Below are 15,459 nucleotides of genomic sequence, written 5' to 3'. Positions count from 1 at the left end.
GTTTTTTTAATTCATCCAATCATTCATATTGCCAAAACACTTGTCAAGGACACGGCATTATAGCTTGGTGGCAAACAGAAACATTAAGTAAAGATGCTCTTGAGATTTTTAAACCTGATTCTTCAATTTTTATCCTACAAATGCCTGGGGATAAGAAAAAGGAAGATCAAGTGTTCAAATGTCTTAAACTCTTCACAGATCCACAGAATTAGATAATAAGAACAAGTCAAACAATTTTTTCACCCAATGAATAGAAGGCTGGGATGTTAAGAGACCAGAAAATCTGAAGAGGAAAATAAGAAGTTGGTAGGAAGAAAGAAATAGTAGTTTTAGTTTTCAGAGGACCACTCAGGTGACAGTGTCCAACACGCAGCTAGAAATGCAGGACTGAGGCCTAGGTGAATAATGGGCCCTTGAGACATAATTTTGGAGTTACCTACCAAAGTAAAAACAGAATCCCGTTAACCTCTTCATACCGTCTTCCCTATCACCAACAAAAACATTAATAAAGATCATTCATTTTAATTAAATGCATATAAAATAACCTGCCTCAGGAACATTTTAAGTATAACTATCTGTGGTATTTGTGCATACCTCAGAGAAGTTTCGGAGAAGGCAATGGCACCCCACTCCAGTACTTTTGCCTAGAAAATCCCATGGACGGAGGAGCCTGGCAGGCTACAGTCCATGGGGTCACTAGAGTTGGACACAACTGAGTGACTTCACTTTCGCTTTTCACTTTCATGCATTGGAGAAGGAAATGGCAACCCACTCCAGTGTCCTTGCCTGGAGAATCCCAGGGACAGGGGAGCCTGGTGGGCTGCCGGCTATGGGGTCGCACAGAGTCAGACACGACTGAAGCGACTTAGCAGCAGCAGCAGCAGAGAAGTTTATCATTTGCATAAAGTACAAATCAATGGAACACTATCAAAAGTTTTTTAAATTCTCCATTCCGTGGGGAGATTCATTTTGGTCTACAATTAAAATCAATAATTAATTAATTATTTTCAGCAAATAGGATACAGATTTAAATATAATCAGCATTTAGAGCTATTATAGTTTAAAACAATGTTAATAAGTATTTTTAAAATTGCACAAAGAGGAGAAGGCAATGGCACCACACTCCAGTACTCTTGCCTGGAAAATTCCATGGATGGAGGAGCCTGGAAGGCTGCAGTCCATGGGGTTGCTGAGGGTCGGACACGACTGAGCGACTTCACTTTCACTTTTCACTTTCATGCATTGGAGAAGGAAATGGCAACCCATTCCAGTGTCCTTGCCTGGAGAATCCCAGGGACGGGGGAGCCTAGTGGGCTGCCGTCTCTGGGGTCGCACAGAGTCGGACACGACTGAAGTGACTTAGCATAGCACAGCATAGCATAGCAAGAGGAATTAGTCAGAAACTGACCATAAAGTTCATTTTGGCATCCAGTTGCAAAATTCACAAAGCATTTAAGTATACAGATGTTTGAGAAGAAGAAAATTTAGAGAAACTGACAAATTCTAGTAGAAGGAAATGATACATACTTATCAATTAGGAAGAGCTGTGAAAAGCATCCACTGGGAAATGGGTTCTATTTTTATTAGAGATGGGCCCAGCTTATTATAGTATGTTCCCACTCTTCCTGCATATCCTTTTAAAAGCATTTATCTGTTTCTCTATTAATCACTTTTTCCACTAGAGGGTGATATGATAACTGAATACTAAAGGTCATAAAAAGCACACAGATTGGTATCTTGCGTGGCAGAATGAAGTGTATTCTGAGAGATCAGGGATGAGGGATGACAGACAGACGGACAAAATGAGGTTGCAGGCTTACATCTGCAAATGACCTGCGTGTCCCAGGCACTACACTGCTTGCCTCATGTAAATCATTTCACTCAGTCCTTACAAAAACACATGTGAAGTAGGTGTTATAGTCTTGTTTTGCAGATAAAGCAAACAGTTCAATGAGATTGCATATTTAAGGCCATATAATGAGTAGCAAAACCAGAACTGCAGTTCAAGTCTGAAAAGCTCTTTTCACTCCACTATGGTAGGGGAAACTCAGCTCCTCCGGTGTGCCCCCTTCTGTCCGCTTTCACCATCCTCTCCACACATTCAAAACCGGATTATAAACCGGGCTGAGTGAATGTTTTCCAGTCTGTCATCCTGCACAAATGGAGGAGGCATGGCTATTTGCTGGGCTGTTTCCCAGTATATGTTATTCAATATACCTGTCCTCTGGACCTCTCTCCAACGAACAGAATTTGAAATTCGGTTCTTTGTCTTACATGAAGACAAGGTCAGGGACTTCCTGATGTGGTCATTGTTTTCTAGAACTCTCCCTAAATACAGGAGAATTCAGAGCCCTATTAGATTTCAGGTGTTAGCCACACTGTCCTACAAAGTTTGCCACTTACTCTGGCTCAAGGGAGTAGTTGGAAGATGTTGGACTAGAAACAAAACTGTAATTCTGATTCCCTGACTGGCTAGTGATCCTTGTGCCTAGCTCCCTACTGTTTAGAACCTAGAGACAAGAAAATTCTCAGGCCCCTAGACACTAGACATACTGCTTCTTTGAAGATAGATAGATAGATAGATGTAGATATATATGTATTCAAAACAGTTACATCTTATTTGAGGGGGAAAGAACTGAAAAATAATCTGCTTAGAGACTTCCCTGGTGGTCCAGTGGTTAAGACTCTGGGATTCCATTGCAGGGCACGACTCAGGTTTGATCCCTGGTTGGGGAGTTAAGATCCCACATGCCACATGGAGGGGGCAACACAGACACACACACCACTGCTTCACTACCAGGAGAAATCTAACAATCAGGACGGGGAAAAGGCAGATTAGAGGTGAGAACAAACAGAAGGCACTATGACAGGCACGGGAGAAGCATGAAGCAGTGCTCAAATGTAGCTCTGTTCACAAAAGGTCAGGAGGGTACGAGACCTGGTCTGATGGTAATCTTATTTGCTTTTCATTTTAGTAGAAAATGACTTGATACTCTACCTTAAATATGGGAAAGGAGTCTTTTGTATGGGCTAGACATCTCTTCAGAAAATGAGTTCTTGTTTTTTAAAAATATGGTAAGGCTGTTGACCCAGAGAAGAGTTGGGCATTCCTACCTGGCATTCCTATTCCTACCAAGTTGAATTTAGAATTTACAAGTAGACTAACAAAATTTACAGAAATAGCACACAACCCCTTTAATTAAGAAGCACATTTGATGGACTCCAGAGAGACTGGTATGTTATCAGCTTCAAACTGTCACTTCTTCCTGTTACAAATTTAGCCTTGAGTCCTCCTAAGTTTAATACTCATTAAATATCACAAAGGAAAGCACCTAACTAAGCAATCTGCACTCTCTAAAGGACAGCTCTGTTGATTTAAAATGTGATATGGTATTAGAAAGTTACCACACTCCAGAGTCTAGAACCTAAACAGATTTGTATTCTGAAAATCTTGTTTCATAATGTTTGCCAAATTCTACCATAGGAGTCAGCATAGCACATGGAAAGAAAAGGGCTTTTTTTTTAATTAGGCAAATCCGACTTAAAATCTCTTGCCACTTACACAGTGAAATTTTGACATAACTGTCATAGAAACTTGCACACAATATGGACATAATAAACACCAATTCTTGACTGCTACTACCCTTGACTTTTAACATTATGAAAGTCTGGAATTTTTAACTTATATTATGGATATAGGGCCCCATTAGAATAAATCTTTGGTGACTAGGCAGAAAACAGATTGTCCCAGGAGTTTTGATAGTTTCCATCATGCTTTCAAAAAATCAATGCAATGAAGCACCAAAAATGGCTTTTCTCATTAATATCATATTTGTATACATATAGCATGTTCAGGTATGACAAATAAGTTAGTCTAGTGGTCCAAAGGTTATGTTTAAGAAACTGCTCCCCACCACACACACACAAAAAAACATTTGAAAGATACGCTGGGTAAAACTGTAATGGAATTCTTAAAATAACTATTACATCTCTTCTCTGAAGTCATGGTTTAAGAAGATTTCAAAGAAACCGTGGCTTAGGGTAATATCTGTAAAAGTGTCTTGTGTTATAATGTGTTTAAAGTGTCATGTTTATAATAATCAGTAATTAAGAGCTGCTCAAAAATAATTTTGAAATAATGAGAGTTTTCCCCTATTTACTATATTTAAAGGATTTATACACATGGGTGACTGATATTTTCTTTTGAAGCAACATAGTACTAGGTGATGCTTTTAAAATGTTGTTTAAAAAAAAAGTGTTGGGAATGATCTTGAAGAAGTGTTTCAAGAACAAACAAAATGGGAAAGAAGCTAATTTCAGACTGACATCCTACTTTGTAGAAGGGTACCTCTGTCCTGGCAATCAAATAGTTTTACATTTTTCTTGCCATATTTATGAAGGCAAATGACCTAAAAATGAATGGCATATCAAAAGCATGTTACACACACAGAGACACACTCTCTCTCATATACACACAATCACATCTAGCCCTACTGCTGTCACTCCTGTGGCCCTGTGCGTACAACACAATGATTTGTACTCACAACTAAAGAGTTATAAGGGGAAACAGACTTGAGTTCTGTATGAGACATATCTCGAGCTCTGTTTACCGTTTTATCTTGAAGGGAGGGAGAGATAAAGCACCCATCAGATCTGTGTGCTGCAAGCTCTCCTACTGAACATTATGATGGCTTCTCCTTTGGGACAAGGGTATGTTTCGTCCAGCTGCTTTTCTAGTTTTTCATTTAAAATGCAGCAGAACTCATTGATAGCTGTGCATTGTTGACAAAGGCTTAGCTTTGATTAAACTTCTTTCTTAAATAAGATAATGCAATTAAATACTAAACCCCTCTTCCTCCAACTGAATCCTCAGAAGGTGATGTACATAAACTCCCTCTTTTAAGACGGTAACCTCAAGGAAGAGAGATCCAGAGATGGGGACATGAACTGAGCAAACTGCACTCTGAAAGATCTGGGCCTTACCAGCAAGGTGGAGCTGCGTTAGCAGTGTTCAAGCCAAAGCCCCACTCCAACACCTTGAGACAGGGGTGGTAAGAGGCATGAAAACCACCAGCTGAAGCCAGTTCCTTCTTAGGTCAAACCAACTAAACAGAATGTAAACCTGCAGACGAGCTAGGGAAATTAGGGATAAACATATTTTAGAAAGAGTTTAAAATTCACAAGGCGAAGCAAAAATGATATAGCAATGAAAGCATTTACGTGTCTAAGCTACTTCATTGCTGGTCAAGTCAGGTTAAAGAGGATGATGTTAAATCTGTTTGCATGTTGTTTATGGGCGAAATAAAATTTAAAAGTAAGCAAGTAAGAGTGTGAGAATAAACTACTTCAGTCAATATTTATTTTTAATGTCTGTAAAATAAGTACAATATTGAGTTAAAATGCTCCTTTCCAAAGATATGTTTAACTCACAGTCTATTCTATATGGATATTCATGATTTTTATCTAATTTTTAAATAATAAAGAACCAGAAAGCATGCAAACATAAAGATCTATAAGCGAAGAAGCCTGAGGGGAAAAACAGGATAGAAGTTATGCTACATACCTCATTCATTCTGAGTATAATTCTTCTTAGTTTCTCTCCTCTTTATATAGACCATTAGATAGCAACACTCCCTAAAATATTGATTAAGATAAATTCTAACTCCAGCAAAATGCACATGATGTCTTATTGAATTTCCTGTAAATTCAACAGCACCAAAATATAGAGAAAATAAAATTCAATGCAGAAGAGAAGTCAGCACTTTGTTGACTTAGGAGCTAGTCAATAAGACCAAGGTACGTAAAGAAAACTTCTATTTTCAACTTTGGGTGTGTATGTATTCATAGTCTTTACAACTTAATTTTTATTACAGAAAACTTTAAACATACTTTGTAAACTACGTAGAACAGCCACGAACTCCACGTCCCTGTAAACCAGCTTCAACAATTAGCCACTCATGGCCAATCTATACCCTCCTTCTTTTTCTTCCCTTTGGTATTATTTTGAAGCAAAGCCCAAACACTGTATCATTTCATTTTGACTATAATTTGATGGGGGAAAGGGAATATAACAGAAAGACTGGGAAGTGAGAGAAATGCTGCTTTCTCTCCACAGTCCCTGCCCGCAATTTTAAGTGATATACCCAGGAATGTTTTGAGGAAATAAGTCCATATGCCATGGCAAAGAATTGGCACTGGCAATTCCTGATTTACTGCAGCTTCCCAAACACTTGCCCCTTGCCCTCAGACAGCAGCTCCCTGCCTATGCAGCAAGGATAACGCTGGGAAGCAGCGATAGTTGTGGATAGTAGGAGTGTATCCAGTCTCTAACTGGCACAGCCTCCAAGGACTGTATAAAATGGAATTGTTCTCCTCAGCACTAGATTAGTTAAGTCCCTGAATTGATAGGATTCCTCCAGTTTAGACAGGAGTATAAATGTCCACCTTATAAAACATGTCTATGATTAATTTCATGAGCTACCACCAACTAAGTGGGATAAGGAGGCAGATACAACAGAGCTATCTCCCAGAAAAGGAAAGGAAAACTATAAGCAAGGGAAACTGGCAGAAACTTGACAGAAAGTTGGGAATCTAAGTGTATCTTCATATTATCTCCTATTTGTCACAGTCAAATGCCAACCAAAATGGTGTAGTTACCCTATGGTTAGTATTCAAACTGTGTGGAGAAGCAAATGGAGTGCTCAACTAACATGGAGTCAAGAAAAAACCCAATTCCTCTGGGGTTCCGAAATGTTTTCATTTTAATAAAATAACTAGAAGAAGAAGAGTAGCGAAGATAGCACCATACATTCTTACTGTTTTATAATGCAGAAAACACGTTTCATAATCTTAAACATGCTGGTGTCTAAAGTATTTTAACTTTTGAAAATACTCAGATTTCCTCAATAACCAAATACTAATATTCAAACAGCAATTTCATCTTGTTTACATAACAAAGAGAAAACTGTTTACAAAGAATATACCTTAATAATCACCATAATAAGAAAACTAATTTGACGTAACTTCTGGTAACTTGTGCCGTGGGGTAAGGCCTGTGAGTACACAGCCCATCAGACCAGCTGCACTTGGTAAATGAGACCTTCACTACTTGATCCACACAAATCATGTTTCACTCCAACCCTCTCCACTGCACACACCCTATTAACCCCTGTCCCGGGGACAAAATTGATGATGAAATTTGGTATTAATGATTTTTCATAGTAATAGGAGCCTTCTCTCCATTTAATAATACCGTCCCATTACCAGGATTTCTAATATCTTCTGTTAAAAAAAAAAAAAGAAAAACTGGTTCATTTTATTACTACACAACCGAATATTAATTTTGCAAAGATACAAAGACTGTGAGGAAAGTTTCACCACAATTAACACGGATATGTAAAACTTCTCAGGCGAAGAGCAGACTGAAGGTACTCACTTTTGCTGTCTTTGTATAGAACGGGGAGGAGAGCTGGTGAGTAGGCAGGTCCACGATACTATTAGAGTTTGTGACACTGTTCCTATGTGTGTGTTCATCTTCCCTGCTGCTGTCATCAGACTGATCAAAGTCATCGCTCTCCTGGTCCATTTCCTCTTCCTCTTCATCCTCCTCATCTTGTTCACCAGCATGTTCTTCATCTTCCTCTTGTTCTTCCTGGTTTCCAGAGGAGTCCTCATCTACGGAAATAAACCGGTTGTTGTTCTCTTCCAGCTGCCCTTGCTGGGGATCGTTCTGGTCTCCAGGCCTAGGCTCCGCTCCCACGACTTCCCCATTCCTCGCCGCGTGCTCCTCCTCCTGGTGTCTGGGCTGCTCCTCCTCCAGCACACGGTTCATCTGCTCCTCATCGGCCTGGCTTGAGGAAGGGTTACCTCTCAGAGAGCCTCCAGTGCGTCGTCTTTTGCTGCCCACAGAGAGCAGTTCCTGATTCATTTCCAAAAGCCAGCTTGCTACTTCTTGGACCTTGGCTAGGCTATCAGAAGATGCAAAGGTTTTCACATTCTGTAGAGAAAAATGAGGGGGGAAGAAAGGTTTTTAAATCTACATGATCTTCTACTTTCATGTTGTATGTCTGTACTCCAAATTTTAATACAGATTGTAAAAAGATTAGATGCCATGCAGACATTAAGATGTTCTTTTGAAATCAATAGAAACTTTAAAAAGTTATGAGACTTTATAAAGATACACAAAAGTCATATAGTAAATAGCTTTATTTTAATCTCCTTTTAAAAATAATTTTAGAACGAAGGTTTATAGTTTATTTGCTTTGACCAACACAACACAATCTAACCAACAAAATATTCTTAAATTTTAGATCAGTAGCTCATAAACTATACCCTTCACCAAACTTCCACAAAATGTTAAAAAGTATATCAGAAAAAACCTATTCAATGCTCAGTTAAGAACAGGAAATGCTGAGATAAACCAAGATTAAAAGGCTTTTTTTTTTTTTTTTTAAACCTTAGGAATTTCCCAAACTTTTCTGATCACAGAAGTTTGCCTTTAGACAGTTTTCTGAGTTACCAAATATAATCACTATGATTTTTGTTTTTCATAATGAATATAAATCAACCAGACAGCAAATAAATTAAAAAGTTTATTTCAAAGAAAAGAAAAGAAAAAAAAAAATTCATAAGTTCATACCCTCTGACCCAGTCACTCCACTTCTGGCAATCTATCCTAAGGAAGTATTCCTAAAACAGAAAAAAAAAGTGATGCAGAGGATACTCACTGCAGCTTTATCCACAAAAAACAAAAATAAACATAAATGCAAATTAAAAGAATCAAAACCCAAATGTTCAAGACAAAGGAGCCCATGAGATGGGATATGTTTAGTATATCTAAACTAAATACCTCTAAACATGTTGCTCATAAAAAAAGTTGTGAAAACATGGATGTTATACTATGTGAAGGGCAAAACGCAGGACACTATACGATCACAGAATGATTTTTAAACTGCATAATGACTAGATTGAAAACAATATTTCAAAATATAAACTGCATTTAGGCAGTGGTATGATAGGTGCTTTAACTCAATTTTTACTGTATTTCTCAAATTTTATGTATCAAGTATGTTTACTTTTATGCTTTAAACAGTGGCTTTAAAATTTGATCTGATATAGAATCGTTTCATAACGTTCCTTCTTAGATTTCATCCTTTGCAAATATCTACATGGACATAATTGAGGTTACAGAAAATAATGCCAGCACGCTACACAAGTTCATATACAATTCCTTTAAAAAATATCTTTAAGGGTTTCAAGAGAAGGAAATACAATATTCATTTTCTATCATGTCCCAAGAGTAACTACTTTATGTTACAATGATCTTGAAATAAAACAGCCTTATCCACTTTCCCAGTCCTTGCCAATAGATGGTCACTCCCCCAAAGCTCCACAGGTCTCACTGCAAGCTTTAAGATGGGGTCAAGAAAGTCCAAAAGATAGTTTTAAAACACCAGTATTTCATTTTCTTTTCTATAATCATTTCTAAGAAATAAGCTACAGTTGGGGGAAAAATTCTTGAATTTTAATTACACTAGAAGTTCAAATAAAGAAAGAGCTTTAAAGATGGACCCCTGAGACACTCCATCATCCTAAAAGAAGAGGAATAGCCAGCAAAGATGACTAAGTAGGAAAACCAAGAAAGAGTGGTACTGGTGAAGCCAAGTTGAGAAAGCTTACCCAGCAGGAGGAAGTAAATGATGACAAGAATGGCTGATGGATGAAGTAGGACGACGACAAAGAACTGACCACTGCATTCAGTAACACGCAAGTCACTACTATAGAAGCAGTTTCTATTAGTTGAAGTCTGATACTGATAAAAGTAGAATTAAGAGACTGGGAAAGCAAAATAGTATTAATTAAATACTTTAAATTTATCTCTTTCACCATATTTCTTAATGTGGGAACAGTTGGAAGGAAGTCAGATTAAAAATAACATAAAAATGAAAAATACACGCACACATTCACCTGCACGCACACATGCAGTACCTCTGTGTATTAACGGTAAATCTGCTATACACAGGTTTTCTTCAAAGCTAGAATCAAACTCTTGCTCTAGTAACTGTGTCTAAAGTTTAGCTCTCCTAACACTAACAAGAACATTTTTTACTTGGATACTGATGCACAGAACAACGTGAGGTAAGCGACACTGCCTGGTGTAACACAAGTTCCAAAAAGTCGCTCTTTGTGCACCCAACCTAACAGGCGTATTTTCACAAGATTGAAACAGGTTAAATGACGTATTAAGAACAACTTACCAAAATAAAAAAAGAGAGAGAGAGAACAAAGGTCATAAAACAAATCATAAAGAATGTGTGTAAAGAAGAGAGGAGACTGTTGGTAAGCAGTTTACCTATCAACAAATAGAAAGTTTATAACTGGCATTTCTCAAATAGTATCAGTATTGGTCAACAAAGAACACTTCTCAATTATGAACGACAACACAAACGACTATCGTCGTATAACTTGAGTGTTATATTGAGAACAGAGAATAAACGTGTTAAGCCAGTAAAAATTACTGCCGCATATTTACACTGAGGCATGTAAACAGATTTCAAAGTAATACCGATTCTTATAGATCAATAATGGTATATCCAAGTAGAAGAATCAGATTTAAAGAAAAGTCAATAAAAAATATGTAATAACAAAGTGGAAAGTCAAATTACAAGAATTCTAGAATATCTAAAGAGACTGAAAATATCCAATTAATAGATTTACATAAAAATTTTTATGCATCAAATTTTATTGGGTTGGATTTTTCTGACTCATTTTGAGAGTAGAAAACAGTAATAAATATATAGAAATTAAGAGAAAAAAATTTCACTTTCTGTTGGTATTAATTTTAAAAAACAGTATTTTAGGAAATTCATTCTTTCTAATAATAATCTATTAAATAAACCAATGACCAAATTAAAATAATAAATATCTAATAACTAATAGGAAATCAGAATCAACTATTAAACACTTTTAAGGGGGAAAAATTTTAAAGATAGTTAAAATAGTTTATTAAAAAAAAACAAACTTAAGCACCCATAATCTAAAACTTGAAAACTGCCATACAGGAAATGTTCATAAATGGGGTATTAATAAAAGCATGTTTTTGCTTTTCAAAATTCTAATTTTAAACTTTTTTAGAGAAAATTTCTGTATGATTTAGGACACTTGTGTCATATGTAACACAACCACCAACAAACAGAATCCTATGCCCTAAAAAAAAAATATGTAAACTTTAAGAGTGTTCTTTTATTTCTGAATCTTACCAGTATATGATGTCAAGATATATCAAATACATGACTTACATTTTTACCAATAACCAGTGAGACTGAACTTGAGGTCGATAAAACAAACTCTGATGGCTAATATATTTTGACATTAAATTGCATGATTTTTTTTGACAACTGAGCATGATGAGACTGGAAATGATTTAAGGTCAAGAATAATACTGATAAAAGAAAATCATGGAAATTTTAAATTGAAAACGCTCCTCACTTCACAGACAAAGTGAAAAAGTTCAAAGAGATTCAGTATTTTTCAAGTTTGCTAGCTTCAAGCTGCTGCTGCTGCCAAGTCGCTTCGGTCGTGTCCGAGTCTGTGCGACCCCAGCAAAGCAGGAACCAGAAGGTGACATTCAACTGGGCTTTCTTTCATGTGCCTCAGTCTGCATAACTAAATATGCCCAAGTCCTGACACTGACACTGGCCTCTTCTCCAAAACCGGAATCACTACAGTGCTAGAAGATTATCACTCTAAAACACTCACTGAGCACTCAGTATATATATTCCAGGCACAGATTAATTTTCTAGAGCATGTGTGCTCAGTCGTGTCCAACTCTTTGCAACTCGATGGACTGTAGTCTGCCAGACTCCTCTGTCCAGGGAACTTTCCAGTCAAGAATACTGGAGTCGGTTCTCATTACTTTCTCCAGGGGATCTTCCCAACCCAGGGATTAAATGTGCATCTCTTGCATCTCCTGTACTGGCGGGTGCAATTTTTACCAATGAGTGACCTGGGAAGCCCCTAATTTTCTAGAGGATAATGTTTAAAAATGTCAATCAATGACTTTTAACCTGAACCTATGGTAAAATTAAATTTTACAATACAACTCTTTATGCATGTATTTAAACAAATCTAAAACAATGGTTTCAGAGAGAAGGAATGATGAAATGGTTAAACCTGAAGTCTCTATAAATCACTATGCTTAATTAAATTTTATTATTCACAGTAATTGTGTTCTATAAAGTTGTCATAAATACCAAACAAGTGTTTCCAACAGAAATACAAGACTAAGTTCCTGCAAGCCTCTAGTCACGTTTTTGCCAACTGATCAATACATAATCTTTTCCTATGTGTATTTCTCAAGTCATGCTATTCATTAATAATATATAATACATTCATTAACACTGAAGTCAGTCAACAGGACTATGAACTCAAGCCTGAATGAAGCTTATCTAACAGGTATGCTCTCCATAAGGCACATCACAACACCAGGCAGGACCTCAAAGCAGCGTAGGGATCATCTTAAACAGCAAAGTCACCATAACAAGCACGGCAAGCTTGTAGTGAAAAATATTTCACTAAACAGACCATGAAATGGACACTTGTTTAGGATATGAAAGCTGAAACAAGAAAGCAGAATGTCACCTTGTTCAACCTCAGATGGGAAAGTCCATGAAGGTGACTCAAATACTTTGCCACTCTATGCATGCAAACATCTACAAATTCCTGTGAAAGTACCATAAGTACTGAATTTTGGTGCTACAAATAAATTTTAATGAGTAGGCAAATTCACAAATGAAGAACCTTCAAATAATGAGGCTGGATTTACGTACTGTATCTAAATCCTGTAGATAGTACACCGATTGTGATTCAAGAGCCACATAGTATTCTGAGATATCTACCTGTGAAGAAGCCACAGCATTACTTATTTCTTGCTATGGTTCTGGTAAACTACAAAGGATAAATGACCAAAGAAATTAAAAGCTCAATATAGGTATTCATCACTAAATTTTTCACATAGGAATCAAAAGAGCAGATAGCCCATATTAAGACTTTGTGTAAAATAATGGATGGAGACAGAAAAGGGAGCAGGGGTACCACTTCTCCTCCTATCAAATGGGGAGCACAGGCTTCTCCTGGCAACAGGAAAGTCCAGAGAGGCCTGAACTAAGGGCATCTAAAGGAAGTGATGCTCGTCAAAGCTACGGTTTTTCCAGCAGTCATGTATGGATGCGAGAGTTGGACTATAAAGAAAGCTGAGCACTGAAAAATTGATGCTTTTGAACTGTGGTGTTGGAGAAGACTCTTGAGAATCCCTTGGACTGCAAGGAGATCCAACCAGTCAATCCTAAAGGAGATCAGTCCTGAATATTCATTGGAAGGACCGATGCTGAAGCTGAAACTCCAATACTTTGGCCACCTGATGCGAAGAAATGACTCACTGGAAAAGACCCTGATGCTGGGAAAGATTGAAGGCGGGAAGAGAAGGGGATGACAGAGGATGAGATGGTTGGATGGCATCACGGACTTAATGGACATGAGTTTGAACAAGCTCCGGGACTTGGTGATGGACAAGGAAGCCTGGTATTTTTCAGTCCATGGGGTTGCAAAGAGTCGGACGTGACTGAGCAACTGAACTGAACCGATTATGATAACTGCTATTCAAAAAAATTCAATAATTAGGTTACTGAGATAAAAGAGAAATACTCTGACTTTCCCCAAGTTCCAAAAAATATAGGTGACTTTTAGTGATTATAGCTGGTTAATTTAACAGCACTTCAGACCTAATTTCAGTGTTTTTTGTTTTTAAAGTTTCTCATGAACTTTTAACAGTTGCTTATGAACACTGTTTCACAAAAGACGTTTGATTATTCATAACCATTTGAACTGTTTATATTAGGCTGCCTAAAGGAGTTATAAAGCAGACACAGTATAGCTGTTAAAGTGAGCTCTGAGAGCCTATCTCAGAGGGAATTAGAGTTGTGAGCCTCCAAAGAAGATTCCCAGGCAAAGACTAACTTTGAAATCACAGGAGTCACTGAGGAATACTGGTTACCTGACGTACAGTGGGTGATCTAAGAAATTTGCCAACGTCTCCAAACGACTGTGCAATGCTAACATTTTCAGAAACCACTATGATTGATCTGCAGTCATTTAAGAAGTTTTAAGACATAGATGGCAGGAAAATCAACCAAATTGTACTCATCATCAAAGCTTGGAATCGCTTTCTGTAAGCAGGTTTGGTTTGTCCCTGAATCCTAAAAGAGACTCCCTAATCACCAAGATTTCTTCTCTGACCACACCACTTAGTAAAACTCCAACTTCATATTTTGAACTCTCTATATGATAAATTAATATTTATTATTAATCACTATGCTCAAACTGATTAAAAGTAAGTATCTGGAAAACATACTAAATACCACTTACTTAGTATCACTCTGCTACTCAAAATCCACCAAGAGCTTCCCATCTCACTCACAATGAAAGTTATTTTTAATTGTTGCCTGTATGATATATGCCATCCCATCACTCTGAGCTCATATTCTGCTATTCTCTTTTTCACTTTGCTGCACTCTTTCTGTCCCTGCTCTTTCTTAAAGAGGAAAATATGCTGCTACCTCAGAGTTTCTGCACTGGATAAAGCTTCTGCCTGAATGCTCTCCCTGACATATCTGCATGGTTCTTTCCATTATTTTCTTTAGGACTCTTTTCAAACAACCTTTAATAAACTCACTTTTCCTAATAATCTTATTTTAAATACTCATTTCCTTCGGTTCAGTTGCTAAGTCGTGCCCAACTCTTTGCAACCCCATGGACTGCAGCACGCCAGGTTTCCCTGTCCATCACCAACTCCCATTACTCCAATTCATGTCCATCAAGTCAGTGATGTCATCCAACCATTTCACCCTCTGTCAGCCCCATCTCCTGCCTTCAATCTTGCCCAGCCTCAGAGTCTTTTCCAATGAGTCAGTTCTTCACATCAGGTGGCCAAAGTATTGGAGTTTCAGCTTCAGCATCAGTCCTTCCAATGAACACTCAAGACTGATTTCCCTTAGGATGGACTGGTTGGATTTCCTTGCAGTCCAAGGGACTCGAAAGAGTCTTCTCCAACACCACAGTTCAAAAGCATCAATTCTTCAGCACTCAACTTTCTTTACAGTCCAACTCTCACAACCATACATGACTACTGAAAAACCATAGCCGGACCTTTGTTGGCAAAGTAATGTCTTTACTTTTTAATATTCTATCTAGGTTGGTCATAGCTTTTTTTCCAAGGAGCAAGTGCCTTTTAATTTCATGACTGCAGTCACCATCTGCAGTGATTTTGGAGCCCAAAACAATAAAGTGTCTTATACATTCCATTGTTTCCCCATCTATTTGCCATGAAGTGATTGGACTGGATGCCATGATCTTCGCTTTCTGATGTTGAGTTTTAAGCCAACTTTTTCACTCTCCTCTTTCACT

At 37.5% G+C, this 15,459-nt stretch overlaps 1 protein-coding gene across 12 annotated transcripts in view; it reads right to left on the bottom strand.

Annotated features, from left to right (window-relative positions):
- Window positions 1-15,459, bottom strand: part of FBXW7 (F-box and WD repeat domain containing 7) — a 230,246-nt gene that overhangs the window by 87,898 nt on the left and 126,889 nt on the right. For 10 of the 12 annotated variants that reach the window (XM_055549478.1, XM_055549477.1, XM_055549476.1 and 7 more), the window contains 2 exons: window positions 8,639-8,688; window positions 7,436-7,996 (listed from right to left, as the gene is read on the bottom strand). The exons of 1 other annotated variant lie outside the window; for it this stretch is intronic. In XM_055549478.1, coding sequence (XP_055405453.1) covers window positions 7,436-7,927 — 492 coding nt within the window. In that variant the 5' untranslated portion in view covers window positions 7,928-7,996; window positions 8,639-8,688. Of the gene's footprint in view, window positions 1-7,435; window positions 7,997-8,638; window positions 8,689-15,459 lie in introns of those variants that run through there. One more of the 12 variants, XM_055549486.1, reaches the window with a different exon arrangement.

Source organism: Bubalus kerabau, chromosome 16 (genome assembly GCF_029407905.1).
Source record: "Bubalus kerabau isolate K-KA32 ecotype Philippines breed swamp buffalo chromosome 16, PCC_UOA_SB_1v2, whole genome shotgun sequence".
Lineage (NCBI taxonomy): Eukaryota > Metazoa > Chordata > Mammalia > Artiodactyla > Bovidae > Bubalus > Bubalus kerabau.
Note: the sequence above shows the minus strand (reverse complement) of the source record. Positions and strands in the feature narration are given on the sequence as shown.